Genomic DNA, 27,895 nt, shown 5'->3' on the forward strand with positions numbered 1-27,895 from the left:
GACTTTTTGAAAACTGTTGAAATATTGCTGAGTACCACATCCAACATATAAGTCAATGTGGTTTACAAATGAGAACATCTGCGGTAAATATTAAAATGAACGTAGCTACATGCCTTAAATGAACCAATTCAAAAACAATTCTGTAAAGGATAATATGGAAGAATTAACACAAAATAATCCTTACAACATATGACTTGTGTTGCAGCTATAATTTAAGCTTGTAAATTTACAACATCTTTCATATACCTTGAGAGAAGGGTGGACATTGTAAAAAACCTGAAAGTAAGCAACTTCCGAACCTACAAGTGTGTTTCTTCCTTTCTTAAAAGCAAAATAAAAGAAGCAGATCGAAAGAATATAGATTTTGCAAGGCATCAAAAATAAATTAGTGCACAGAGCAGATGAATAAAAGAGTGGCTGGCTTAAGGTACAAGAGCCTGAAGCTCAGTATCAGACAGTTCATTGACTTCCATGATCTTTTCCAAATGTTCCATGTACCGGCCGTAGTCTTGCAAAAAGTGTGGTACTCTCATGTTTTCAGTCATACCTAAATCCTTCAGACGATCCACATCTTCGTAAGAGACCTACAAATTAGGAAGAAGAGGTACATTCCAGGGTGAGATCACTTCAGACTTGTTCTGCCCACCACTACCTGTTAAGTACCCTTCGGCTCTTTAGTACTAAGCAAAAAACATGGGAAGATATCCAAAAAAGTCAGAAGACATATAACAGATCATCACCCTGATTTATATGTGCAGGCAGCCCCCCCTACTTTCCCACATCTAGCTATGCTGCAGTCACAGGAAAACAACTTACAGTGCTTGATGTGGAATATGATACAGCAGGACACACCCTTTTTCTTTTCAGGTGGACCTAAAACAATCACTTCTTCCCAATCCTTTACAGAGCAAAGTATGGCTGGACCAGTATCATGTTTGTTACAGCTGCTTATGGAACCAGGAGAGCCAGTAGGCTGGAAGCAGACATTTGCAAAGAGAGCTTCCTTTTCTTCAAATGACCCCTCCTCCCCCCTTCAAGCTACCCTTAAAAGAAAGAAACTATGCACCTGCATGCCTGCCTGCCTGAAATATTTACCTGCTGCTTCTTTGAGTTGTACATACAATGCTGGCTTGGGCAATATCAGAAGATGGAAATAAGGCCTACTCTATTCTACTGAAAAGAATCACCTCACTTCAGCACTGTGGTTTTGAATGGTAGTGAATGATGCCTGGCTATAATTATTCCTAAGTGTAAATATAAAAATTGTTAGCAAATAATTTTCAAGGTTAGGACAGGAATGAGACTACAGCAGTTGGGCAATATCTTCCTTCCTTCCCAGATGTTTTGAATTATAACTCCCACAATCCTTTACTAGTGGCCATTCTTGCTGAGGCCTGTGCAAGCTGAGAAGTGACCAGTGGGGGGGCCACAGGGTTCTGTCCTGGGCCCAGTTCTATTCAACATCTTTATCAATGACTTGGATGACAGAATTGGGGGCATACTTATCAAATTTGCAGATGACACCAAATTAGGAGGAGTAGCTAATACTCCAGAGCACAGGATCAAAATTCAAAATGACCTGAATAGACTAGAAAGCTGGGCCAAAGCTAACAAAATGAAATTCAATACAGAGAATGTAAGGTACTGCACTCAGGCTGGAAAAACGAAATGCACAGATATAGAATGAGGGACACCTGGCTGAATGAAACTACATGTGAAAGGGATCTAGGAGTCCAATTAGACCACAAGATGAATATGAGTCAATAGTGTGATGTGGCAGCTAAAAAGACCAATGCGATTTTAGACTGTATCAATAGAAACAGTGTCTAGATCAAAGGAAGTAATAGTGCCACTCTATTCTGCTTTGGTCAGGTCCCACCTGGAATACCTGTGTCCAGTTCTGGGCACCACAATTCAGAAAGCATGTTCATAAGCTGGAGCGTATCCAAAGGAGGGCCACCAAAATGGTGAAAGGCCTGGAAACCACGCCTTATGAGGAAAGACTTAGAGAGGTGGATATGTTTAGCCCGGAAAAGAGATGATAGATAGCCTTGTTTAAGTACTTGAAGGGGTGTCACACTGAGGATGGAGCAAGCTTGTTTTCTGCTGCTTCAGAGACTAGAGTATAGGACAATGGATGCAAGCCACAGGAAAAGATATTACAACTAAACATTAGGAGGAACTTCCTGATATAAGAGTTGTTTGACAGTGGAACACACTTCCTTGGAATCCCCTTCTTTGGGGGCCTTTAAGCAAAGGCTGGATGGCCATCTCTTGGGGATGCTTTGATTGTGAGTTCCTGTATGGCAGGGGGGTTGGACTGGATAACCCTTGTGGTCTCTTCCAACTCTGTGATTCTATGATCCTAAGCTGAAGTTCAAAACACCTGGAGAGTCAAAGGTTCTGCAACTGGGACTATGAACTAAGGACTGAAACAGACCGGCTGGAAAAGCTGGCTTCTGGGTATCTTGGGGGCATGGCATTTTGACAACCCCTGGAGTACCTAGAGCCACCCAGAGATTGTGCTGGGGTTGCCTAAGGTGATCCAACATCAGCCCAAATTGGGACTGTGCCATGTGTTGCTGCGGTCCTGAGGCAGTTTCAGAGGGGGTGGCTTCAAGCCATCCTTTTGTGGCCCTCTGTTTTGGACCTAAATTTGAATCCATTGTAATATGAAATGAAGTGATTCTTTCTCCTCCTCCCCTCTTCAAGCAGTGACAGAATGGACTGGGCTAAACAGATGAGTTCAGTTCAAGACAAATGTACTCAGGAGCATAAAAGAAACTGCTAAGCTTTTAGCTTTCTCCTCTCAAGTTTCAGCGTAAGCCACAAAGACAATTATGAAAAGCAAAAATCCAATTAAGAAAATGTAAGGTTAAGCTCTTTATAGAAAACCCACAAAAAGGACTGAAAACTGCATAAAAGCATGGTAGGAAGATGCAGAGACACATCACTGAATGGATCAGGCCAGCATTTTATATCTTTATTTGCAATACTCAGTAGGCCATGTCTTTTCCAAGTGAAAAAATAAGGTGGTACAACTTCTAAATACAGGCCATGAGCAATTTATGTCAGGGTTCTGATAATCCCGACTCCAAAACAACAAGCTTCATGTTTGCAACAAAATCCATTAATCTCCTAACTACAGCTCATACTGTTTCCATGTCAGTGATTTTAAATTTTCAGTGGTACATTTTTAATACTTTGTGTTCTATATAGGTGTCAGTTTATTCAGCCAACAATTTCACTCACCTTGCCTAGAGCTGTCAGTAAGTAAAAATTGATGGAATGTCGATATCTCAGAATCTGGAGGATGCCGTCCAAGTAGACCTGATCTTTACTGAAGCAACCTAAAAGAAACGGCTTAAGCACTGTAACCTCCTGTTTATTATCCCAAGCTGATTTTTAAAATATATGTGTTTATTTAAAAAAATAAATTTATAATTAATTGACATGATTAAAAATCAAGTGAATCCATCAACAAATCTCACATATTCTTTTTTTCATATAAAGCACAGACTAATACTTCAATCCTATGCACACTGGGGAGAAAATGTCCCTAGAGAGAACAGATTTACTTCAAAGTAAGTATGCATAGGACTGTGTTTTAAGACTGCAGGCTGAAACATACTTACCCAAGACTAAATGCCACTGAACTCAGTGGGATTTATTTTTAACTAAATATATTTAGGATCAGGCTGCATATTAGAGGATCAAAAGACTGATTTACACCCTAATTTAGTCAAGTCTATAACCCAATGTAAACTTACTGAAGGAAGACTAACATTCCATTCCTAACATTTGTTCTTTCCAGCAGGTCAACATTTAAGATGGGATCAAAAGGAGCAATGAAACAAACGTTCTGGGATGGGATATATTCTTTTACTCTATGTACCTTCACCTATGTAGACTTTTACAACTAGGATGCTAATCCTTTTAAATCCCAAGACAGCATCATAAATGAGTAGCTACTCAGGGAGCAAGGAATCCCCCTCAGTGATATCTGAGGCAAGAATATGATCATGAATATTAAAGACCAAACAATCAAAACTTCTCAACAGAATACTCTTCATAGTGAGATCAGAGAAATTACTTCTGAATCCTCTGCATTGTTTCTGTTTACTTTTTTTAAAAAATCCCCATTTCTAGGCTTGCAAGGATGTTTTCTGTCCTAACAAGAACTTTTGTTTCTTGAGCTTGCTAGGCTCTTCATCTAAACCACATGTTCAAAGAAAGGATTTGAAAACACACACATACACTCATATAAATACCTTACCTGGTTGGGAAGTATCAGTCCAGCCCCTCTTGGCTCGAACACAGTAATCCCATCGAGTATTAGGGTCTGTGACAAATTTACCAATGTCCTGAAAGAGCTCTCGGAAGGACATCTGACTGGCCTGATAGACTGTGTAATAGAGGAGGGCAGCCCTCCATAAGAAAGGATCCTTCCGAAACAGAACACTGTGGATGCTTGCTAGGCCTTCCTCAGTGGGGTTAATGGGTTTTAACCCATGCTTTCTTCGCCCATTCCAGCTGCTCCACAGTTGGCTATTGTTGTTAATGCCTCTCAGATAATGAGTTCCTGTAATTAAAAAAAAAATCATGCAGTATCAGAATACTGGGGAAAGAAGAATGAGGGAAGAAACTCCAAGAAGGACATTCAGTAGGGGGACCCAATGCATTTTAGCTAAAAAAAAAAAAAATATATTCAGGGAAACCTCTGCTAGACACCTGAATAAGTCCTACAATGGAAATTGTGTCTATTTGCTCATCCTCTCTCCTTTTTTCCAACACCTTAAATTTTTTCCACATTTTTTCTTGTTGTGGGGTTGTCTCATTCTAGCTGATCTCAGAATATTAACCATAAGTACACAAATTGCCACCAGGGCAAGAACAAATAGAATCATATCCAAGACTTCCTGGGATGAGAGTCAACATCTGACACTGAAAGCCCAGTTTCATTCAGTGGAGTGTATCTCTTATTTAAGGCAAGGCTAGGCAAGCATGGTGGGAAAGGCAAGCTGAATTTTCACTCTGCTGCCTTCTGTGGACCAAAAGGCATCAAGGAGTGTCCTCCCGCCCACTGAAACCATCAGTTCCGCAGCCAATGCACAAGAAGGAGCTTTTCCATCCAACACCTTATCCAGCAACCATTCTTCACTTTTGCCCCTTCCTCAGACAGGGCAGGGACAGGAGTAGTAAAGGACTTTGTGGTAGGCTCCCAGTGCCAGCTGAACTATGATAAGGACCTAGGCAGCTGAAAGGGCTCAGCATTACCCTTCTTTCCCATTCCCTGCACAGAAGGGTAGAACTATGGCCCCGTACAGACAGGCCAAAATAAAGCTGCTTCGGGTCACTTTGGAGATATGCTGTTTAAATGATGCCTGCATCCTAAGAGTTGGGAAGCCACACCAAAGCCATGCTCTAATCCTAAGGACTGGAGCGTGGCTTTGGCATGGCTTCCATACTCTTAGGACACATACATCATTTAAACAGCATAGCCCCAAAGTGACCTGAAGCAGCTTTATTTTGGCCTGTCTATACGGGCCCCTTGTTCCCTTGGCAAAAACAGGTTTCCAACTACACATTTGTAGTGATGTTGTATCCATAGCAGAGCCAGAGTGGCAGTTTGTGCATGCGTATGTGCTACATGTTAACACACTTAAATTTTCTTGCACCTGCTGGTTACCTTCTGCAAATCTTCTCCCAAACACATTCCCCTTCCAAGTTTATTTTAAATTTTGGGTCCTCATTTGGAGCAGAAGAGGAAATTAAAATGGCTGGAGTGATGCATCTGCTATATACAATTGGTAGGCAAAGGACAAAATATTTGTCCTGGTTGCTTTGCTCACAAGCCTAGCCTTATAAAATAGGTTTTAAAATGGGTAAGAATATGAGAAGATTTATATATTATAGCAATGATGTGGGAGCCATTTTTCTGTGATCTTGTCTCTTGTCACTTTAGTCCTACCTTGATGAAGGAACCACATGGCCAAGATAATTCCTGTGCTTCTTTCTCATATCAGCATAAAGCTCTTAAGAAGCTTTGATATAATTATTACAACATCCACCAGACCCAAGGGGGCTCCCAGTCTGGTCTTGTAATTAACTTAAAATCCATGGCCAGCAAATTTCTACTACCATCAAGCCAAATATTCAACCCACTGTCAAAATGCTTCTTCCTTAAATGCCAACCACATGTTTATGTTTCCCAAGTTTCTTGCCTCAACCTTAGGACACATCATTCATCAACAGTTCTGTCATCACACTCCTGCATCCTATCATGTAGGAAGCCCTAACAGTCAACACAATACCCAACTGCATGTTTGTTAATAACATTCATAATTAATAAGTGTGGACACACCTTAATATAGACTAAAGTCATCACATTATTTAGGTACCTATTTCATGCCTCAGCATTCCTTCCAACCAATGCTCACGTGCAGTGGAAATATTGATAGTAAGAGTGGGACGGCCATTCACCACTGTCATCGAGGCCCGAGAAAGCAAGTCTTCAGAGAGGTGAACTACAATCTGAAGAAAAACAGAGACTTGAGAGTTTAAACATTTTCCGGCTTTAGCCATATTCCTACTTACTATTACACTTACTCCCCCCCCCATACCTCATTTCCTATATTTCATTTTCCAAGCAGGTAGTGCCTAAAACTTCCTTGCATTAAGTTCCTATGGAACAGAAGCATTTGGGCTGAATTATCTACTTCACAAACTATACACTACAATTTCCAAACTGTACTTAATAGTTGGCCCGAATGAAGGTTGCTTCATATAATTCCCTCAGCTCATCAGGAAACAAGTTCCCTGCTATGCACTCTGAACTCAAATTGGTAGGAATGCTACACAGGGCACTTAGTTGCTTTACACTGGTGTTGGAATGTCCTTCTTGAGGCAATAGCATCCATCCAGCACCATCCTGGAAAACTATGCTCTAGCGCAGTGATCCCCAAACTGTGCTCTTTAAGGGATTTTGGACTTCAGCTCTCAGAATCCCATACTATTGGCCAACATGCCAACAAGTTTCTGAAGTCCAAAACCCCTCCATATTTATTCTCCCAATCCCTTTCTGTCCTGCCTCAGCATGAATATACTCGATAGGGATTTCTTCTAAATATGTCATTCCACCACATGGCTACAACCTTTATTGGACAGCAGCAGCAGCCTGTTCCTATTAGCAACCACCATGAGTACTACACTACAGAAGAATGTGATGGAGGCATAGATGAGAAGGATGTAAAAAGTCCAACCTCGCCAAGGCAGCCTTCTTTTGCCATATATTTTCTGACGTGATTCCAGATACGACTTCTGGGCAGCAGGCTGCCTCCAGTGGCTTGCTCAAAATTTTCATAGCTTCCATACTTTTGCAAAGTCAGTTCCATAATTTTGATGGCCTATAGAAGAGATAAGAGAATAGTAGATGTAGAAGTTAAACAGCCTGCCGCTTCTAACTGGAGGTCATGGTGACTGTGTTTGCTTCTGTCCTCTGCCAATGAAGTACAATAATCTGGACCATATAGTGTTGATATGGGCAACTTTGGGGGCCAGTTTTGCTTTCCAAGATTTATCATGAGCTGCACCCTCCACTCCACTACTGAAATTCAGTAGCCAAATGTACAGTACCACTAAATTTGGAAAGCAAACTGTATTTTCTGCGTTTTAAAAAATTGTAGGGGAGGGGGGGAGACTGGAAAAATGCCCTTGGGGTACAATGGAACTTGCACTAGTCACTCCTGCTACATTTTATATGATTTGTACATTAAACTATGACTTCAGGGCAGGGGTAAAATGAGTGTGATCTTCTGGTAGAAGGGTTAGTAGTCAGGGATAAAAACTGGTAATCAAGCTAATATTCAGAAAAGTAGTCAAGAAAGCAGGCAGTACAGTGAGCAGGTAAGTGAAAATGAGCAGGCTTCAGGAGCTAAGCCAGAATCAGCAGCTTCATAGAGTGAGGTGGAATCTTACTGGTGTGTTGTGCCACTAGCCTGTTGTTGAGCTAGTAGTGGCATTACCACCCTCTGACCATTCGCCCTAGGCCCAACCCACAAGCTATCACATTGGTGATAAAGAGATTAAGTTGTTGAGTTTCAATGGTAAGAGTCCATTTGCACTCTGTGTCAGATGTTTCTAAGAGGTCAACAGGTATGAAAACTGCCTTCATATAAACACCTTAAGTAGTTTTAAAAATATTTTCCCAATACATAAAAAAGAGCATTCTCCTAGCATCCTAAAATATATATATTTTCCCAAAGTAGAACTACCAGTGCAGTACAGTTTGCCTGTGAAGCTCCTGTACACATTGCTTGTCCAACTCACTTTGAAGATAGAGATATCTCCCCTCCTTGCAAAGGGATGAAGTCAGGAAATTGTCTCCTCCCATTGAGGAGAACAGGGCTGCTTTTGCTGGGAGGAAAACTCCATGCACCCATCAGAACGTCATACACTTACACACCAAAGTCTAGGTCTGGAGAGGTACTGCTATTTTGCTTTCAGTTCATAAGCTTTCCTCGGACTTGATAGCACTGTCAAGAAAAGGAAGTGCACCACCAAAATAAAGGGCTAGAGAAAATGTGCATATGGTCATTGATATGTGCTAATGGCCATTTAGCAATAATTGACTGAATAGTTACAATACAGATCACAGTATAGTGGGAAGGACTGCACATATGTGACCTGTGTGACTTCTCAGTCTTAATTGCTGATGGGTAATTTCAGTGCCACTGCTACACTCGTATCTCCTTTTTTATTTAGCTTTAAACCGTTTTTTTGAATGTTGAAACTAGACTTGGGATTCAAAAGCTCTTCAAACTGAGGGTATCATCAAATAGTTTGTAAAGTAGGGCAAATTTGCAAACTTTGACATGGGTGCCTATAATCTAGAAACTTGCAGGAAAATGTGTTTTCTACTGTGATGGGGGATAAAAATGCATGCAAAAACATGGAGACTTCTTCAGGAATCCTTTGTTCTCTATCTGCAAAGAGGCCTGTGACCTCAGTGGATTGGAGACATATTGTATTGCAAAAGAGGGGTCCCTGTTGAGATGCAAATGGATTTTAAATTTCCTGGATTTAGAAAATCTCCCTATTGCCAGGTGGCCAGAAGGAGGAGGAACCTACCTGCAAAAGATATCCTCCCCAGCATTACATCTTTACTAAGGACCGAGACAACATGTAGGCATCTGACTAACATCTCCAATTGCTTTTTCTTGTTCTCCTGTTTGGTCTGTAACATCTTGCCTGATAAAGAAGCTCATGGTATATTGTGCATTTTGGTTGGCCAATAAAAGTATCACTGATGGATTTTTACTATGCAATGAGTTTTCTAAATAATTCAGAATGACAGAGGTCCAGTTTCCATAGCAAAGTCCCAGAACTTTGACAGGCAGGCATTATTTATTACACAGATCTGGTTTCGTCTGAACAATCAACTGGTTCATTTAAACAGCCTGTTCCCTTTAATATTTTATCTCCTGGCATAATCCTTTTCGTCACTGCATGTCTCTCTCTCTCTCTCCTTTAAAGAAGAACAAAGGGCAAGAGGAAAGCATGAGAAAAAGCAATAGCTGGGGGCTTCCACCCCCCCCCCGAAGTCACTGGCATTAGAAGAATAATTTCCACTGACTTCTAATAAAATCTTAATTGCTGATGCAAAGGTAGACCTTCCAGTTATGCAATGAGGTCTTTTAAAGTTTGCTGCTCCAAAGTGGTCCATGGTCAAGATCCTACCTACACTATCTCTGTGGAGCACAGGAGGCCAAATGTTTACTCAGAACACAACTGAGTTATATGTGCCCTATGAGGAACACACTCTACCCCACTTTCTGAGTTCCCCACTCCTAGATTTGCCACAGCTGACCTTTAAGAAAAGACACCCAGAGAACATGCACTTTGCTATCAAACTGAACAGCACTCCAATTAGCAAGATTCTGCTTGGCAAAAGGCTTGAAAGTGAAGGGTGGCCTTTTTTTTTCTTTTCCTTTTCTTTTTTGCTACTGTGCCATGCAGCAGAAGGGGCAGCAGGAATAAGGTGTGGTCCCTGTTAGCTGAAGAGATGGTAGTGTGGCCACACCTGAAGCAGGGTAAATTAAACCGGAACATTTTTCACCACCTATGTAAATGGGATCGATGTACAAGATTTGAATCAGACTAAAAAAAAAAAAGCCGAATCTGATTCGCTGCAATATAAGTAGCGTTATAAGCTAAGTGGGAATGCCCCCTTTGAGGTTCTCCATTAGGAAAAACCTTGCCATCCACCTCAGTGGAGAGCTGCGTATGTGGAGCTGTTTTTTCCATTGAAGGGAATGAGGAAGCCCACTAATGTGAAAACAAAGTTCTTGCTTGGAGGCTGCCATCTTAATCATTCCTATCTTTCTACTAAAGTGAGCAGAGCAGGAACAGATCTGTTGTTTGAAAGTTGTAACTCTCATCACATCTAATTCTAACTAAGGGGATGAAACAGATAGCCCCAAAGGAGTGGCGTGACACTGCCCCTGAGAGAGCTGGATTTGGGCCGCGGCAACTGCACTCCGCAACCCCCATCCAGCCAGCTTCTATCCCAAATAGGAGCAAAAAATGTCCACTCATATTTGGGGCAGAAAAAAAGCTGCCCCTTTGCCTCTAGAGCCGGCTTTTTGCCAGCTCTGTGGTGAGTGGCATCTGATTGCTATGCCCTCAAGTCAGTCAGAAGTTGGCTGGTGTTTAAATGCCAGCACAGCTTCCGTGTAATTCAGGGGCATAGCATGACTAAAAGCCAGCTTTACTAGGCCATCTGTTTTGGCCATAAGTAGGTTAGAATATACCAGAAACAGTGCACAAAGATTCATATCCACATGTAAGTGCACACATCTGGATTGATAAAAGTGAACATGCCTTCCTCTCCCTTCTTCATCACAGCAACCCTTCCAGCCCCTCTCCCTCATATCAAAATGCTACAAGGGAAGCTGCTAAATGGAGAATACTTTGATGCAAGAGAAAAAAGGGGTGATCCCTCAAAAGCAGGGATCCAAGAGTACAGCTCCAACTACAGAAGGCACTTCTTACTCATTCTGAGGGCCTTCCTTTCTCTCTCAGCACACAACAATCGATTTTCAGAGCAAGTATGCTTCCCCCAGCCCATGGGCATGTGTCTAAATGTGGACCCAATTTAAGACAGCAGTGGCACAGAAATCACAGGAATACACACATTGCACTCTGAAATATATTGTTAGCTAAACAGTAATTGATCATAACATAGCCAAGTTTGCTTTCTGCTCATCTTTGCCACAATCACAGTCAAGGGCATAGAAGCCCAGCTCACAACCTAAATGAACAAAATGCATTATGTGGAAATCTCCAAAGTTAATTAGGCAACAGCCACAAATCAATGCATGTTAATGCACTCACTGTGACTGCAGGGCAAGCAAGAAAATATATTGTTTCTTTCTCTAATTCCCTTGCATCATCAATATTATATTTTTTATATTATGTAGACTACTATAACATTGTAAGTTGCACAATGTATTATAATTTCACTATTTTAAAACAAAATCCTGATCTGAAATTTTATTTCTCTTTCTGTCCTCTAAACTAAAATGTTTATTTAAGCCATTAAAAACTACTTATCCAAAGAAGCCTGACAGAACTATATTTCCAGAAGGAAAGAGGAGGGATATGTATCCAGGAGAACACTGAATGCCAAGTCTCATGCTGGAGCGTGTCCAAAGGAGGGCGACTAAAATGGTGAAAGGTCTGGAAACCATGCCCTATGAGGAACGCCTTAGGGAGCTGGGTATGTTTAGCCTGGAGAAAAGAAGGTTAAGAGGTGATATCATTGCCCTATTTAAATATTTGAAGGGATGTCATATTGAGGAGGGAGCAAGCTTGTTTTCTGCTGCTCCAGAGACTAGGACCCAGACCAATGGATGCAAGCTGCAGGAAAAGAGATTCCACCTCAACATTAGGAGGAATTTCCTGACAGTAAGGGCTGTTCGACAGTGGAACACACTTCCTAGGAGGGTAGTGGAGTCTCCCTCCTTGGAGGTCTTCAAACGGAGGTTGGATGGCCATCTGTCAGGGATGCTTTGATCTGGATTTCCTGCATGGCAGGGGGTTGGACTGGATGGCCCTTGCGGTCTCTTCCAACTCTATGATTCTATGCCCCCCTTGTGCAACTCTCACATCCCCTTGGGGGTCCCACCCCACAGTTTGAGAACCACTGATCTAACCCAAGGACTGTATTTTCAAACACAGTTCCCCTTTCCCATCTAGAAGGGGAGAAACACTTGCATGAGGTTGATATAGGTCTAATACTTTGCGTGTGCATTCTCCAAATAGGGACTAGAGGAAAACACAGCTTGGTAAAGTTACTTTTTGGACTACAGTTCTCAGGATCCCACAGCCAGCTAGGGGATTCTGGAAGTTATAGTCCAAAGAAAGTAGGACTATCACTGGAAGAAAGAGCCACACCTACTCCCTTTTTTGGCTCTTTGGATCAACAGGGCATAACCTTCCCAAGCTTACTGAAGCTTCTTCATTCTTCCTGCCAACAGACAGAAGCAAAATTGTGCAGCCCTTGTCTTCCAGCATTGCCAGTGCTAGGCCCTAATAGGTGTCATTTCATTTCCTCCCTCTCTTCTGAGATGCTTTTGATCAGGGAGTGAGCAGTCCTAGAAATGGACAGAAACCTAGGTGTGATGAGAAATAGTAGGTGGAAAACTACATCACCAGAGATCATCTTAGGTACATGGCTGAATGCAAAGTACCTATACACAGGGCAAACAGCCATCAGTTAGATGATAAGTACTAATTTGGGGTTGGGGATATTAGACTAAGTTTAAAAGGGGGCAGGATCAAAGACAAGAGACTAAAACTCAAGAAGGAAGATGGTACTGGAAGGAATGGCAAGAGCTGCCTAGGTAGTATACATGGCAAAATCACCTTTACCTGCTTGAGAAATCTGTTGGAAGCGTGACTGTGCTTTGCTAACACATTTGACAGTCCAGAACTTGCATATTCAAATTGGGGATTGTAGGTAAAATCTGAGTTGAAGAACTTCATCTTCTCCCTCTCCACATTGGAAGGCTTGATGGCAGTGAGGATACAGAATTTTCGTCCAGTCGCGTCTCCTTCTTTTAAACAACTTTTGGATCTCTGTAGCTGCTTTGGCTTTGTGAGGCTGGTACAGGAATGCCTTTTTGCCTTGGTTTTGGATGGAGCCTGCAATCTTATGCTGCTCCCTGCCACAGATATGCTGCGTGTTAACTTGACACTGCTAGGTACTGTGCTTGTAAAAAAAAGAGAAGGTTGTTTATTGAGGCAACCCCATCCATTTTTGAATAAAGGCACTGGGACCTTAATCTTGTAATTGCTCCGGGAGTCATTAGTAGGTTTTGTGGACTTCCGCAGTCTCTTGTGGTATACTGATGAATGCTTTTGGAAAAGGTGCCTTTTCTCCTCTTTGCTCTGCAGGAGGACATTATAGCTACTAGTCCCTGTGGTGAATGTGTTCCTAAGAATTCCAGGCCGGGATAGGTGCTGAATGCTGTTGTTCTCATTTTTAAGGATTATGTGGTGCTCTTCAGGACTCAAGACTGTTTTTTTGGAGAGCTCTCGCTGTGGCCAGTGGAGTTTTTCTGTATGAAAGAAATAATAATAAAATTAGTAAATATTTTATTTGTACGTTCCCTGCCTTTTGTTTCAACATACCCTGCCATTGATATAAGTAGAAGACATCAAAAGAGTTAAAATATCTCCTACACTTTTCTCATTAATCAATGTAGAGACTACAGTCAAGAATTCAGAAGATGTCTAGGACTTGAAAGAGCAGCTGTGAAGGAACTAGGTAGTATCCCCAAGTATAAAGATATATAACTGAATATGAAGGGACCCAGCACAGAAAGAATGATGAATATCTCTTCTCAAGGCAGATTAACGGGAAGAGAGAATGATTTCCTATCCCAACCACTCCAATATAAGATTCATTTCAGGACTGAACCGGCAAATGACCCTTCCTGATCCTTCCAAGCCACTGTACGTCAGTCCATACTATCTGAGAGATTGTATTTCCCTATACAAATATACCAGAGTCTTAAGAGCTTCAAAGGAGGGATTTCTCTTGTCTTGCCGCCACCACAGGCCTGTTTGGTGGGGACACAGAAGACCGCCTTCTCAGGCACTATTCCCAACCTGTGAAATTTGCTTCCATGGGACGCTAGGCTGGCACCCTCTCTGCTCTCCTCTTGCCAATAGACCTGGCTGATTGTGGCAAAGAGCTTTTTATTGGGGAGGAGGGAGAATCATTTTTAACTTTTCCTATTTAAAAAATAAACGTATACTTTAAGAAATGTAATAATGTCTCCTTTGTACAGCCCTCAAGCGAACAAACTAGCTGAAAAATTGCGATATTTTAAAAACTTTTTAAAAACTGTTGGCATCCCAAAAACTTTGGCTAGAACCCAGGCATACCCACTCAATTTCACCTGTGTATGTGCTTTAGAGATTGATGCACAAGTAGGTATTCAATATATGTTCAAGAAGATATTCCACTATTCAGTGACTTTTCTCCCAGCACAACCGACCTTTCCCATGCCAGTGTTCCCCTAAGGCACATTACAGGGCACAAAATGCTCAGGTAACTGATGCTTAAGGAGATATAGCCAGAAAAAGAGAAAAGATGTCATCCTCCTTGATCTCCAGTGAGAACATGCCAGTACCCTAAGAAAGCTGAACATAAGCTGGCAGTGTGATGTTGAAGCAGAGAAAGTGAATGCTATTTTAGCCTGCATTAACAGAAGCTATGGCCTGTTACAGACTGCCAAAATAAAGCTGCTTCGCGTCTCTTTGGAGGTATGCTATTTAAATGATGCATGGGTCCTAAGAGTCCGGAGGTTGCGCCAAAGCCACACTCCATTCCTAAGCACTGGAGTGCAGCTTTGGTGTAGCTTCCGGATTCTTAGGATGCATGCATCATTTAAATAGCATACCTCCAAAGAGACCCGAGGCAGCTTTATTTTGGCAGTCTGTAACAGGCCATAGTTTCCAAGTAAAGGGAAGTAATAGTCCCATTGTATTCTGTGCTGGTCAAGCCTCATCTGGACTATTGTGTTCAGTTCTGGGTGCCTCATTTTAAGAAGGATATAGACAAATTGGAGTAGGTTCAGAGTAGACACTAGTGGGGGAAATGTGTAGTTAATGTAACTGTCAGGGCAGCAGGAACCAAAAGGCTGTGTATGCTACAACCATGATGGAAAGTAGACATTGGAGAAATGGGTTGATCACCTCTTGTACTTTAGCAAAAGGGTAACCACTTTATGCAATGCACCAACAGGATTCCAGCCTAACTATCTACAAGAAGTAGACAAAATAAAGAATGCTGTATCAAAGCTCTAAAATAGATCATCAACACTGTTCCGACTCAGCATAAAGGTAAACATATCTAACAGCTAAAAAATATCTTTTAGCCAGAACATGGGGAAGTTACCTATAGTTCCAAAGATTCCCCCAGCCAACATGGGCAAAGTCCCTACAGTGTGGTGATTTCTGGGAGATGTTGCAAAACTCTAACTTTCTGATGGCTCAGTTCCTGTGGATTTAAAATGTTTGTTTTTTAAAAAAGAAAATAGATTCTCTCTCTCTCTCTACACCTGTAAAGGTTGTCTGAGAGCACTTTGCTTTCTTAAGAAATAGATGTAAGAGAGAAGGCTGGATCTCTGGCCATGGCAACAAGAAGAAATGCTCTACCTCATGCAAAGAGTGACAGTAGTTATAGTCTAATACATTTGCAGGCAACCATGTGGTTAATTGTGTTTTTCCAACTGATTCAAGTTAGAGAATGTATAAAACCAGGAGAAAATATTCATGCAACCGACAATGAAGGTTGCTAGTTTAATAAATCTGGAAGTTTCCTGTTGTTGTTGTGTGCCTTCAGTCATTTCTGACTTACGACAATCCTAAAACAAATCTATCACAGTGTTTTAATGGCAGAATTTGTTCAAAATGAGTTTATCCTTGCCTTCATCTGAGGTTGAGAGTGTGTGACTTCCCCAAAGTCACCCAGTGGGTTTTCAGGGCTAAGCAGAGATTTGAACCTTGGTCTCCCAGTGTCCTAGTCCAACACTGAAACCACTACATCACACTGGCTCTCAAGAGCTTTCAGCTACTTAACATATATTACAATTTGGAAAGTTTGCAGTCACTTCATAAATAGAAATGCTAGCCTTTGGGTCCTGTTCAAATTACCACAACAAAGTCTATTAGAAGATCAGTATGATATTTAATACTGTAGGGATGGGGTGGGAAGAGAGAAGCAAGCAAGGATTTTTACTTGGAGACTTCCTGAAAACATTGCAAACATGGATGTACTGTATATAACTCCAATCTCTTCCTTCTTGTTGTTGTTAACTGCCCTTGACAACCCTGATTCATGGCAACTCTGTGGATGAGACACCTCCAAGGCACACTATCCTCCACTGCCCTACTTAGGTTCTACAATTTCAGGCACGTTACCTCCCTGATTGAATCTATCCATCTGGCATGTGGTCTTCCTCTCTATTACCTTCTACCATTCCTAGCATTATTGTTTTTTCTAGTGAGCTCTTCTAGTTTTCAGAAGAGCTTATGACTTAACGGCAAGAACTCCACGGCGCCTCAAAAAGGAACATTTACAACCTCCTTGTTTGCTGATTACCCAGAAAGAATTAGATGTTGTTTACACACAGCCTCACTTCTAGACAAAGACAAAGGGATCAGGATATATCTTTCAAGAAACTCTTACCTTTTGATAACAAACAGGATATAAGTCAAAGAGGACACTAACTTCTGAGCAGTATCTCACCATCTTTTAAGACTTTATTTCTACCACTACTCCTCTTTTGATTTCTCTCCCAACCAAGACTGCCATCATTTCATCCCTCCTTGTCTCCAATATGCTCTAGTGCTGTTCTTTGCAGGCTGCCAGCTGTTAAGAGAAATGCTAAGAAAATTGTCTTCCTTGTGTGTGTGTGTTCCCTTACCATGGCCCTGAATGTACTCTGCTCGCAAGCAGCCATGCTAGCTCCAGCTTCACAATGGACGAAGCTTAAATTCTATGTCCAAACTAAATTATGTAAGACAGTGACATTTATGCTGATTTGCACTTCCTCTGGCTTTGTCTGGATTTGCATATACTTATCCTATTTGGCTTAATAAGGATTATATATTTGAATTTCTTAACAATTTTTAAAGTTCTGGCAGAAAATTTTGTCATGACAAGTAATTTATCATGAGGGATGCATAGCAATGTTCTACCTGGAGGAGGCAAGGGATGGAGGACACGAGGCAAATACATAGTATTTTAAAAGTCCTTGGAACCTGAATATTCCTCAGACGTACGAGAATTAGAAACTTGCTCATTAAAGGGGACAAGCTTTGCCTGTTTAGAATGAAAGGAGCAAATGTTTGTTATATAGAAAAAAATAGTTTTTAATTAAATATTACCAAATCGACATATAACATAATATTTCCTATGCTTTTGAAGATTTGGTGCTAATTAGCCTTATTCAAAATGCCATTCCTGTTACTTCCAACACTACTCCTTTTTACAGCTTTTTACCAGTCCAAAGCCAACAAGTAAAAATAATTGGATCCATAATTCTTGAAATGATCACATTGACATTTGGTCAGAATGTGCTATTAACTAGACCAGTGATGGTGAACCTTTTCGAGGCCGAGTGCCCAAAACTGCAACCCAAAACCCACTTATTTATTGCAAAGTGCCATGTCCCTCTGGCTTTCTAGTAACAAACTCTGGCAAACTCTGTGCTGGGGCAACGGCACATGTGCCCACAGAGAGGGCTTTGAGTGCCACCTCTGGCATGCATGCCATAGGTTTGCCATCACTGAACTAGACCATTCCAGTATCAAAATAGCTTTGAAAACAAAACTTAGGAAAAGGATTATGGATTTTCTGTTCTTTCAAAGAAAATAAAACAAACATTAGAAGTTTATATTTATACAGGAGCACAAATCAATGTAAGCCATTGCAGCTGTATGAGTAGCTCAGAGTTCCTACGAAGCTATGGTGTATATGTGTGTGTGTGTGTGTGTGTGTGTGTGTGTGTGTGTATATATATTACTATATATATATATTACTATATAATTTCTTTGGCAGTATATAGAAAAGAATTGTGGCATGTGCTTTGTAATCATTGAGCACTCTCTGCATTCTTGTTTGCTCTTCTCTGATCTCCTATAATTTGTACGCTATTAATAAACATCAATAGCTAAGGTGAAAGTGGTTCAGCAACAAAGTTTTTGTATTACTGAGCTCTTCCTTCTAATAATATCAGTTCTAGCCTCAGCTTTTAAAATTTTTGTTCAGTACCTCCAATATAAGCAACCACAGTCCATACAGACAGGATCAACGTTTGTTCTATCTAAAATCTGCCAAAAGTATGGAAAACAAAACAGGGCCCCAGAGATTGGAAAAGATCAGTATATACGCTCCCATTCACCAAAAAAGGAGACACAAAAGATTGCAGTACAGTAATTACAGGGCCATTGCGCTGATCTCCCACACAAGAAAAGTTATGCTCAAAATCCTGCAATGGAGATTCCTACCGTTTATGGAATGTAAAATTCCAGAGGTGCAAGATGGATTCAGGAAACAAAGAGGCACAAAGGATCATATTGCAAACATATGTTGGATAATAGAGCACACCAAATAAGCATATACTTTATAGATTAAAGCCTTTGACTACATAGGTAAGGAAAGCTATGCAGTGATCTTAAAGAAATGGGAGTGCCACGCCACTTGATTGATTGGATGTGAAACCTGTTCTCAGAGAACAAGAGGCTAATGTCAGAACAGAATACAGAGAAACAAAATGGTTCCAGATCAGCAAAGAGGTTGAGCCAAGGCTGTATTTTATCATGCTACTTGTTCAACTTGATGTAGGAAAGACCATATGCAGAACAGGCTTAGGCCTGTTACAGACTGCCAAAATAAAGCTGCTTCGGGTCTCTTTGGAGGTATGCTATTTAAATGATGCAGAGTCCGGAGGATGCACCAAAGCCACACTCCATTCCTAAGCACTGGAGTGCAGCTTTGGTGCAGCTTCTGGATTCTTAGGGTACATGCATCATTTAAACAGCATACCTACAAAGAGACCTGAAGCAGCTTTATTTTGGCAGTCTGTAACAGGCCTTAGACTCAGAGGAAGGAGAAGTGAAGATTGGAGGAAGAAATATCAACAATCTAAGATAAGCAGATGACACAAATAAAGGCTCTGAACAACAACTAAAGAAAGTCAGAGGAAAGGTGAGCTTAATGTTGAACTTTAAGGGGGGAAATGACCATGGAATATTTACATATATTCAATCTAGCTGATGAAGAAATTGAAATAGTTGAAGAGTTCCCATACCTTGGATCAATCATTGATCAGACCTGAGATTGCAATCAAGAAACCAGATGCCGAATAGCATGGAAGGGCAGTTATGAAAGAACTAGACAAGATCCTAAAGTGCAAAGAAATAAAACTGAACACTAAATCTAGGATTGCCCAAGCAATTGTATACCCCATCACCATCTTATGTACGGATGTGAAAGCTGGACAGTAAAGAAAACGGGTGAGATGTGGTGCTGGAGACGAGCGTTGAGGATGCTGTGGACAGCCAAAAAGACAAACAAATGAGTCCTAGAACAGATCAAGCTCAAACTCTCCCTGGAAGACAAGATGACAAAACTGAAACTGTCACAGTTTAGCATCTGAGGAAGTAGATTTGAAGTCTACGATATCTCATACTTCCAATTTCTTTCTTTCAGTGAGTCTCAAAGGTGCTGCAAGATCTCTCTGCGTAGTGATTCTACAGACTAACATGGCTATAGCTTTGAATTCTGTCACGTTTTAGATACACTCAGAAAGATTCACTCAAAAAGACAATAATGTTAGGAGGAAAAGTGAAGGATAGTACTAGAAAGAGATATCTGATAGACTGGCCCAAAACACACCACAGGAATCCAGTTTGAGACCACTTTAACTACCCTGTCAGAGAGGTCTGGTGCCAGAATAAACTACAAGTCCCAGGATTTCCTAGCACTGAGCCAGGGCAGTTAAAGCAGTCTCAAACTGAATTATTTCAGCAGTGTGTTTTGGGCCTCAGTCAATGAAGCCAAGGCCCTGAGCTTTCAGGATCTGAGCAGAACCATTGAGGACAGCAGGGCTTGGATGAGTCTCACTCACAGGGTTTTCCATGTAGAGAGATCTTGTGGCACCTTTGATTGAAGGAAAGAAAATGGCAGCATGAGCTTTTGTAGGCTTCGGTCTCCTTCCTCATGCGTTCGGTCTCCATGAGTTGAGGCTGACTCCAAGGCAGTTAACAACAACAACCAACAACAACAACATACCCAAACTGCTCAGGGACGCAGCACGCAAGAGGCTTCTTGAAAGCGAGGCTCATTCCGCACGGCTGCTGATGTAAATAAGATTAAAACCCTCAGGAGTCATTTGGAAGCATGGCAAGAAATACGGTCGACATATTGGCATAAAAGCGAGCCGAAAAAGGAGAGATGGATGCATATAAACACACTAGAGACAATGTTGTGTTACGGCAACTCTTTGTAAAACGCACAAGAAAAAAAAAGTATTTTTCCCTATCCTGTTTATTATTATTATTATTATTATTAAATAAAGGTTAATAATAATAATAATTAAGCTTTATTTCTACAGCGCTGTAAACTGACACAGCGCTGTACATACAACCAATTAAAGAATGATAAAACAAGAAATAACCCAAGTTGAATGCGGTTTAAGTGGCTCAAGGCTAGGGCACTTAAACTGCTTTCAATCTGGATTACTGCTCCAATGTGGATGCAACCAAAGCCCTGCATGGGAAAGAAACAAGACAAGAAGAGCCATACTCACCAGTGACACAAATAGATTCAAGCATCATTTGTGAAAGTGTGTGTGTGTGTGTCTTTGTGTGTGAATTGTCTGCCTCTCCCTCACCTTTTCCACTCTTCAGTCCCAGAATAAGCAATGGAAGGGAATGGAGGGGATGGCAGGCTTGTATTTAGTGGGTGCAGGACACAGAAGCCAGAGAAGAAGAAGCTAAGGCAGCTACAGCCAAAAGGAAAGGGCCTCCAGCCCAACTGACTCCCTCCTTCCTCCTCTACTCTCTGCATCCCAGACTTATAGCAGCATCCACAGAGAAGGCCTCTCCGTTGCCAAGGCAACCGCCCCCCCCACTCTCCACCTACCAAGGTCCTGCCCTCAGTGAGGAACAGGAAAGCCTCTGCGGCTGCGCACTAGAGAGTGCTTCAGAGACTACGCTTCCCAGGGTGCCTCGCGCGCAGGCGCCCTCCGAAGGGCATGCTGGGACTTGGAGTCCCAGGGGATGAAAACAGGTGGCCACAGGGGGAGAGTGAGCAGAAAGTGTGCACACTTGTTGCAGCTGGAAGGAAGAAAGGCATGTCTTCCTTTTCCAGGGCAGCCTTCTGTGCAAGAAGAATGTCAAAATGCCCTCCTTCCTTAGCAGGACTAATAAAGATTGCATTGATATTTATGTTTATATTTAGCATTTTATATGTTTTTAACTTGTATTTGGCCACCTCCGACTCCATTTTGCATGGACGGCCTTCGTTTTGCGGTCCATTTGGTCCTCTTGAGGTTAGGACCATCTGGTTGGAAGAAGGCCTGACTGTCGCAGATGTAGGGCATTCAAGAAAAAATGTAGGCCACAACGAAAGCAAAAAACACTCAGAGGTGAAATAACCCAGTTTGGCACCACTTTAACTCTTTCTGGCTCAAGGCTCTGGGCCCCACAACAAACTCCAACTCCCAGAATTCCACAGCCATGAGCCGGGGCAGTTAAAGCGGTGCCAAACTGGGTTATTTCTCCAGTGTGGATGTAGCCACAGGTTCATGCTTCTTAGTCCTGCTCCAAATGGAAGGCATTTTGGAGTTCCTCCTGCGGCTGGACAGAAAGGTTGAAATGTAGGACATGTCCTGGGAAAGGAGGACACCTGGTCACTCTGGGCTGTCGGTGCCTCAACCATCAGCCGTCAATTTTGTCATGCCACAGAACTACAAATCCCAGAATTTCACAGCAATGAGCAATGGCGGTTAAAGCAGGTGCCAAACTGTGTAGATGTAGCCATAGTCTCTTTTATTACCTTTTACTAGCAGAAACCATTTATGTAAACTGGAGGTGTATAGACGCTGTGGAATTAAAGCAGTTTGGCACCACTTTACTTGCCATGACTATCCTAGAGAAGCCTTGGATTTGTAGTTTGGTGAGGGACCAGAGCTCTCTGACAGACAAAGTTGAATACCTTACCAAACTACAAATCCCAGGATTCTGTTGGATAGAATCATGGCCGTTAAAGTGCTTCTACAGTGTAGATATGCCCTCAGAAATGATATACAGATTTACTTAATCAATCATATGAGCATCAACATTTCATAAGTTAAAACTGGGACATGTGTGGCCAAGCAACATCAGAATATGGTCAAGATGGGGAAAGATATTAATGAGGAAGAGCGTACTATCTAGGAGAAGCTGCAGCTATATCCTTTTGCCTGACCCTACAAGATTATGCCCCCTTCCCCCTGTTGAGTTGAATTCAAACTTCTTGCATGCTGAAATCAGTTTGCAGCAACTGAAATAAGCTGAAGACAAAGAGGGAGGATGAGATAGAAACTGGGACATTTTAAAAACAGTTTTAAAAAGTTGGACAATAAAAGATTAATTGGGGCTGTCCTTGGCAAAGCAAAGCAGTAGACAATATGCATCAGAGCTCAATTTGTCTTCACAAATGCTTTGTCATCAGTCTGACATAAATACTGTACCTTTTTTCTTTCTAGAAGCAGCCTTGTACTTTGGAAACCTCCAAGGCATGGATAAAACACCTGAAGAGAATGAGAAGGCCAAATGTTGTCAGGTAGTATTTTGACATTTGCCAAGTGTTAATATCAGCATATGTGTACTGTACTGTATTACAATTATTAGTCACATTTGTATCCTACCTTTCCTTTAGGAGATGAACATGATTTCCTCACCCCACCCCTTTTTCCTCACAGCAACCCTGTGAAGCAGGTCAGGTTAAGAAATTATAACTGGTTCAAGGATCAATTAGTTTTACAATTTAGTAAACACTTGAATCTTGCTCTCCTAATCTCAGTCCAACATAGACTGAGTTATAACTCAGATGCTTTGATTGTGATTTCCTGCATGGCAGGGGGTTGGACTAGATGGCCCTTGTGGTCTCTTCCAACTCTATGATTCTATGAGTCTATGATTCTATGATTCTATAACAACTAGTTATATAGTTGTTATAACAATTTGTAATTATAGCAACTATAGTTATAACCGCACCGGCTAGACATTTGTAAATACAGTATAGATACTATAATTATATTACAACTATCAGGCATCAATCCTTAGGGCGTAAACAGCTGTCTTAGTAAAAGCACATTTGTGCAGAGGTGGTTATAGTGGAATGCACTATTGACTGTAGGAGGTAATAATTTACAAGGTAAAAATCTATCAGATAGTTTATTTGATTATAAGATCTGGTAGCTACTTGAGGGTGCAGTTTGTTGAAACCAAACCTAGGTTGAGCTGAACAGAAAAGGTTTTGAAGGCGGGGGCATATTGTAGGGGATGTTCTTCTGTAGGAAAGGAAGACCTTTAGCAACTCTACATATTTCTTTTCTAAAATCTGGATTCCTGTGCACACCCTGAGTTCATGCTTGGTTTGTTAGTGGTTACATCCACACTGCAGAAATAATCCGGTTTGACACTGCTTTAACTGTCATGGCTCAAGGCTATGGCATTCTGGGAATAGTAGTTTGTTAGGGCACCAGGCTCTGTTACAACGAACTACAGTTCCCAAAATTCCATAGCCCAGAGCCATGGCAGTTAAAGTGATGCTAAACTGAATTATTTCTGTGGTGTGGATGCAACCAGTTATATCCTATTTTTCTCTCCAATGTTAAGGTAATGTTAATTTTGATCCTCCCTACTTAATCTCATCCCTCTCACAGCAACCTTGATCAACCTGAGAGAAAGGGATTGATCCAAGGTTAACCAATGATCCACATGCCTCACTGAGGACTTGAAGCTGAATACTGCAACTCCCAGTCCAGCATTTGAACAACTATACTGCATTGGCCCTCATGAAGGCATACATTATAAAACAAAGAGGATGTTTGCACTGGATTTGGCATTACTTGTCAGTTGTACAGCTCAGATTTTTTTTAAATTAAAAGTTTTTAAAATTATAAATAACAGTCAGGGTTGCATTAATGAGGATCAAAGGCTTTGGTGAACCACCAAATTTTAACTTGGTGCTTAAATGATGAGAGTGTTGGCAACAATCGGGCATCCAGGGGGAGAGCATTTCACAGCTGGGGTGCCATGGCTGAGGATGCCTTGTCTCATGTCCTGACACAGTGTATTAACCTCACTGGTGGGATACAAAGATGCCCCGACACCCAGCAGATCTTACACCTTGGGCAGGTATATATGGAGAGAAACTCTCCCTCAGGTATTGACGTTCCAAGTCATTTAGGGCTTTAAATGTTTGAATTCAGCTCAGAAACATATTGGCAGCCAGTGCAATTCTTTTAGGACTGACAATACATGCTGTCTATATGATATACCAGTCAGCAATTGAGCTACTGCATTTTGCACTGGTTGCACCCTCCAAGTCTCCTTCAAGGGCAGCCCCACATAAAGCACATTACAGTAGTCTAGTCTGGAGGTTACCAGTGTGTGGATTGCTATGGCTAGGAAAAGTTAATGAGTCTTCGTAGATTCACAATTATTTCATTTGCTTTCCCTCTGCTAAGCAATTAATTTTATTACAGCGCAGTAAAAATTATTCAGTTGTCATGGTGCTCTTGTGTGATGATTACTCTAATTTTAACAATTTTACATTTCAAGTAGTCTGACATGGAGTTCGTTCAGAACAGTGTTTTGCATTTTCAGTGTTTTGAGATGAACAGAAATGAACAGAAATGGAAACTGTTCATGGCTGTATGCTTTTATTGTAATTAAAACAGCTCAGCTACATTTTGACAAGTGTTTCTAAAAATATATAAAATATTTTATAATGAAACCATTTCCCAATTGTTGTTGTTTTTCATTTATTGGGCAAGATCCAACACGTGTTTGGCTCATGTGCATTCCTGGTGGGTGTTTCAATTTGAACATAGCTGTCTGAACATAGCTTCATCACTTCTGTTTGGCAGTTAGAATCTGTTACACAAACCCTATAAGGAAATGTTACTTTGTGTTATGCCTTATACAGAGAAACATGTGAATTGCTCCCTTTGTTAATTCAACTGTAGATTTTTAGTACCGTTATAATGGCAAGAATGAAGGAATGTTATGTACTGAAATTTACTGTTGTGGCACCAGAGCTCTCTGACAGAGAAGGCTAAATGCCTCACAAAACTACAATTGCCAGAATTGCATAGCAGTGAGCCATGGCAGTTAAAGTGGTCAAACTGGATTATTTCTGCATGTGGATGCAGCCTAAATTAGACTTGAGATTTACAGAGAAAAACACTTGCTGATTGTGCTGTAACTAAAGGAATGCTAGCTATATCTGTACTGCACAATTATAGCAGTTTCATACCTCTTTCATTGAAACATTTAAAGCCCTAAATGGCTTGAAATCCTATGGAATACTACTTTGGTGAAGTACTGATACCTCTAGTTTAGGGGAGTGGACCAGACAGAGTGGTCCAGCAGAGAATTATCAAACTAGAAATCCCAGGATTCCATAAGATGGAGCCATAGCAGTTGAAATGGTAAACTATTCTAATTGCACATTGCAAATACATCCTGGTGGCAAAATGGAACTGGTGATGCCCCTCCTATGGAATGCCTTCCCTTTTGTTATTAAAGCCCTAGCAGTATTATGCAGCTTATGGCTATTAAAAACGAGAGCTTGGAAATGTTAGCTTTCCATCTACTATTCCCAGAATCCCCACAGCCAATATGTTTAAAGTACTGGTAACATTTTCAAGTTTTGTTGGAGATACTGAAATCTGGTATTTGGTATTTGTTGGTGAGTGGAATCAATGAGCCTTTCAAGCCTGTTGCCCTGTCAGTATGAAGGGCAACAGCTCCACTGAGATAGTAGCCACACTGGCTGAGGAACCCTAGAAGCTATAGTCAACACAAGTAACTTCTCCAGGGTCTATAAACACAGCTCTTTGGCAAGTTCATTCTCACCATTAGCACTTCTTTGTTTCCACTTACTGGTACTTTGCTATATGTTTTGTTTTGCCTGTATTATATATCTGGTATGGTTGTAGATTTTAATACAGTCGGTGCTTCGTATCCACAGATTCTTTATCCAGGGATTCAAGCACCAACAGCTTGAAAATATTCATATATATTCCAAAAGCAAACTTTGACGTTTCCATTTTATGCAAGGGATACAGTTTTATTACGCCACTGTATTCTATAATACTTGAATATCCATGGATTTTGGTATTGATGGGGATCCTGGAACCAAACCCCAGCAGATAACAAAGCCCAGCTGTATATGTATATATGTTTTAACACTGTGAACCACTTCAAGATTTAAGAGCACATCTTATTCAAATTCTTTAAAATACAGTTAACAAAGCCTCTGGTAGTGAAGCTCCTTCTCACAAAGGCCTTTTTACGACCATCCAGACCAGACCCCTATTCTTCTTTCTAGCTGGAACATTTTTAGCAGCATTGGCATTAGAAGGACAGTGAAAGATGATAAAAGAAGACTGGACAAAATATGACTATTGGTGTCAAATTACAACAGGGTACTGCAGGGTGTCTGCAGTAAACAATGCAGTAAACAAGCCTTAAGTTGAAAGAACAGGATTTTTCTCTAATGCATCCTACAGTAGCTGTGCCTGTTTTCTTACACCAGCCAGGATAAACAGCAGCTACTTCTAGAATCTATCACTATTCATAGGTGAACAGCAAAGCAGGGAGAAAAGAGAAGAGTAGATAAGCCTGTCTCATCAGCTACTCTCAGTATGTTAACAACAACAACAGATTTGTATATAAATTTGCTCACCAAAACTGAATCTGTAAGAAAAGTGTCATCTCTGGAAGTAGCCTTCAAGTTGTCTCTAGGAGGCTGGATGTTGTTGTTATCTACTTATGCAAAGCTTACTGGCCTGGTTGTTTCATTTCATATGTGCATATTATTCGTTTTGAATAAAAGGTTTGCCGAACTGTTATTTTTTTTAAAGGCATAGAAACCTGTGTCTATTCTTTTCACATTATTTCTGCCTCTAGCAGAAAGTTTGGTGTTTAAAAATGGCCAGGAACACATCTGTTTTATTAACAGAGGTATACCTGTAAGTTAAAAAATTAGATTGTCCTTTTAAGTGGCAACCCACAACACAATGTGGTCCTCCCTCACTGCCTTTTACCAATTTGCTAAATGAATGAGATGGGGGAATACATTTTATCAACACCTAAAAGTAAAAATGACTTACCTGAGCACAATAATATTATGTCACCAAATTAAAAAGTGTCTCTGGTAGCTGCAATATTCTCTGGAATACATGAATTCCAGCAGTGCAGGGATACATCCCAAGGCATATGATTGAGGATGTTGTTGAAAGGTTTTATGTTGAAAAAGGAATAATGTTGCTCTACTTTAAGACGTCCTTCCTGTTCGTACTGCATTTACTGAAGCATTAAACCAGAACATTAGGTCTTTGGGGAAGGCTTAAAGTCCTCATACTGGAAGTTATTCTTCCACCACCCTCCTAAACTGGTTCTGATTGACCAGCTTTTGACTATATACTTAACTGCCACTCTCTTTACCTGCTTTTCTAGAACATTGTGTTGAAGCTTCTATGATGTCACAGTGGAATTTCATCCTGCTATCTTTCCTTGGGTCAACCAGTAACTGTAG

At 41.1% G+C, this 27,895-nt stretch overlaps 1 protein-coding gene across 2 annotated transcripts; it reads right to left on the reverse strand.

The window, feature by feature from the left end:
• Positions 1-27,772, reverse strand: KIAA0895 (KIAA0895 ortholog). 2 transcript variants are annotated; one of them, XM_042477350.1, is made up of 8 exons: positions 27,471-27,772; positions 22,815-22,874; positions 12,934-13,622; positions 7,263-7,406; positions 6,402-6,534; positions 4,277-4,582; positions 3,253-3,350; positions 1-584 (listed from the first exon to the last, which is right to left on the reverse strand). In XM_042477350.1, the coding sequence occupies exons 2-8, from the start codon at positions 22,861-22,863 to the stop codon at positions 423-425; spliced, it is 1,581 nt and encodes a 526-aa protein (XP_042333284.1). In that variant the 5' UTR covers positions 22,864-22,874; positions 27,471-27,772; the 3' UTR covers positions 1-422. The 2 variants fall into 2 exon arrangements, with proteins under 2 accessions (XP_042333284.1, XP_042333285.1); XM_042477351.1 differs by lacking the exons at positions 22,815-22,874; positions 27,471-27,772 and adding an exon at positions 20,889-21,201.
• Positions 27,773-27,895: the final 123 nt, after the last annotated feature.

The sequence above is a fragment of the Sceloporus undulatus genome, chromosome 6 (genome assembly GCF_019175285.1).
Source record: "Sceloporus undulatus isolate JIND9_A2432 ecotype Alabama chromosome 6, SceUnd_v1.1, whole genome shotgun sequence".
NCBI lineage: Eukaryota > Metazoa > Chordata > Lepidosauria > Squamata > Phrynosomatidae > Sceloporus > Sceloporus undulatus.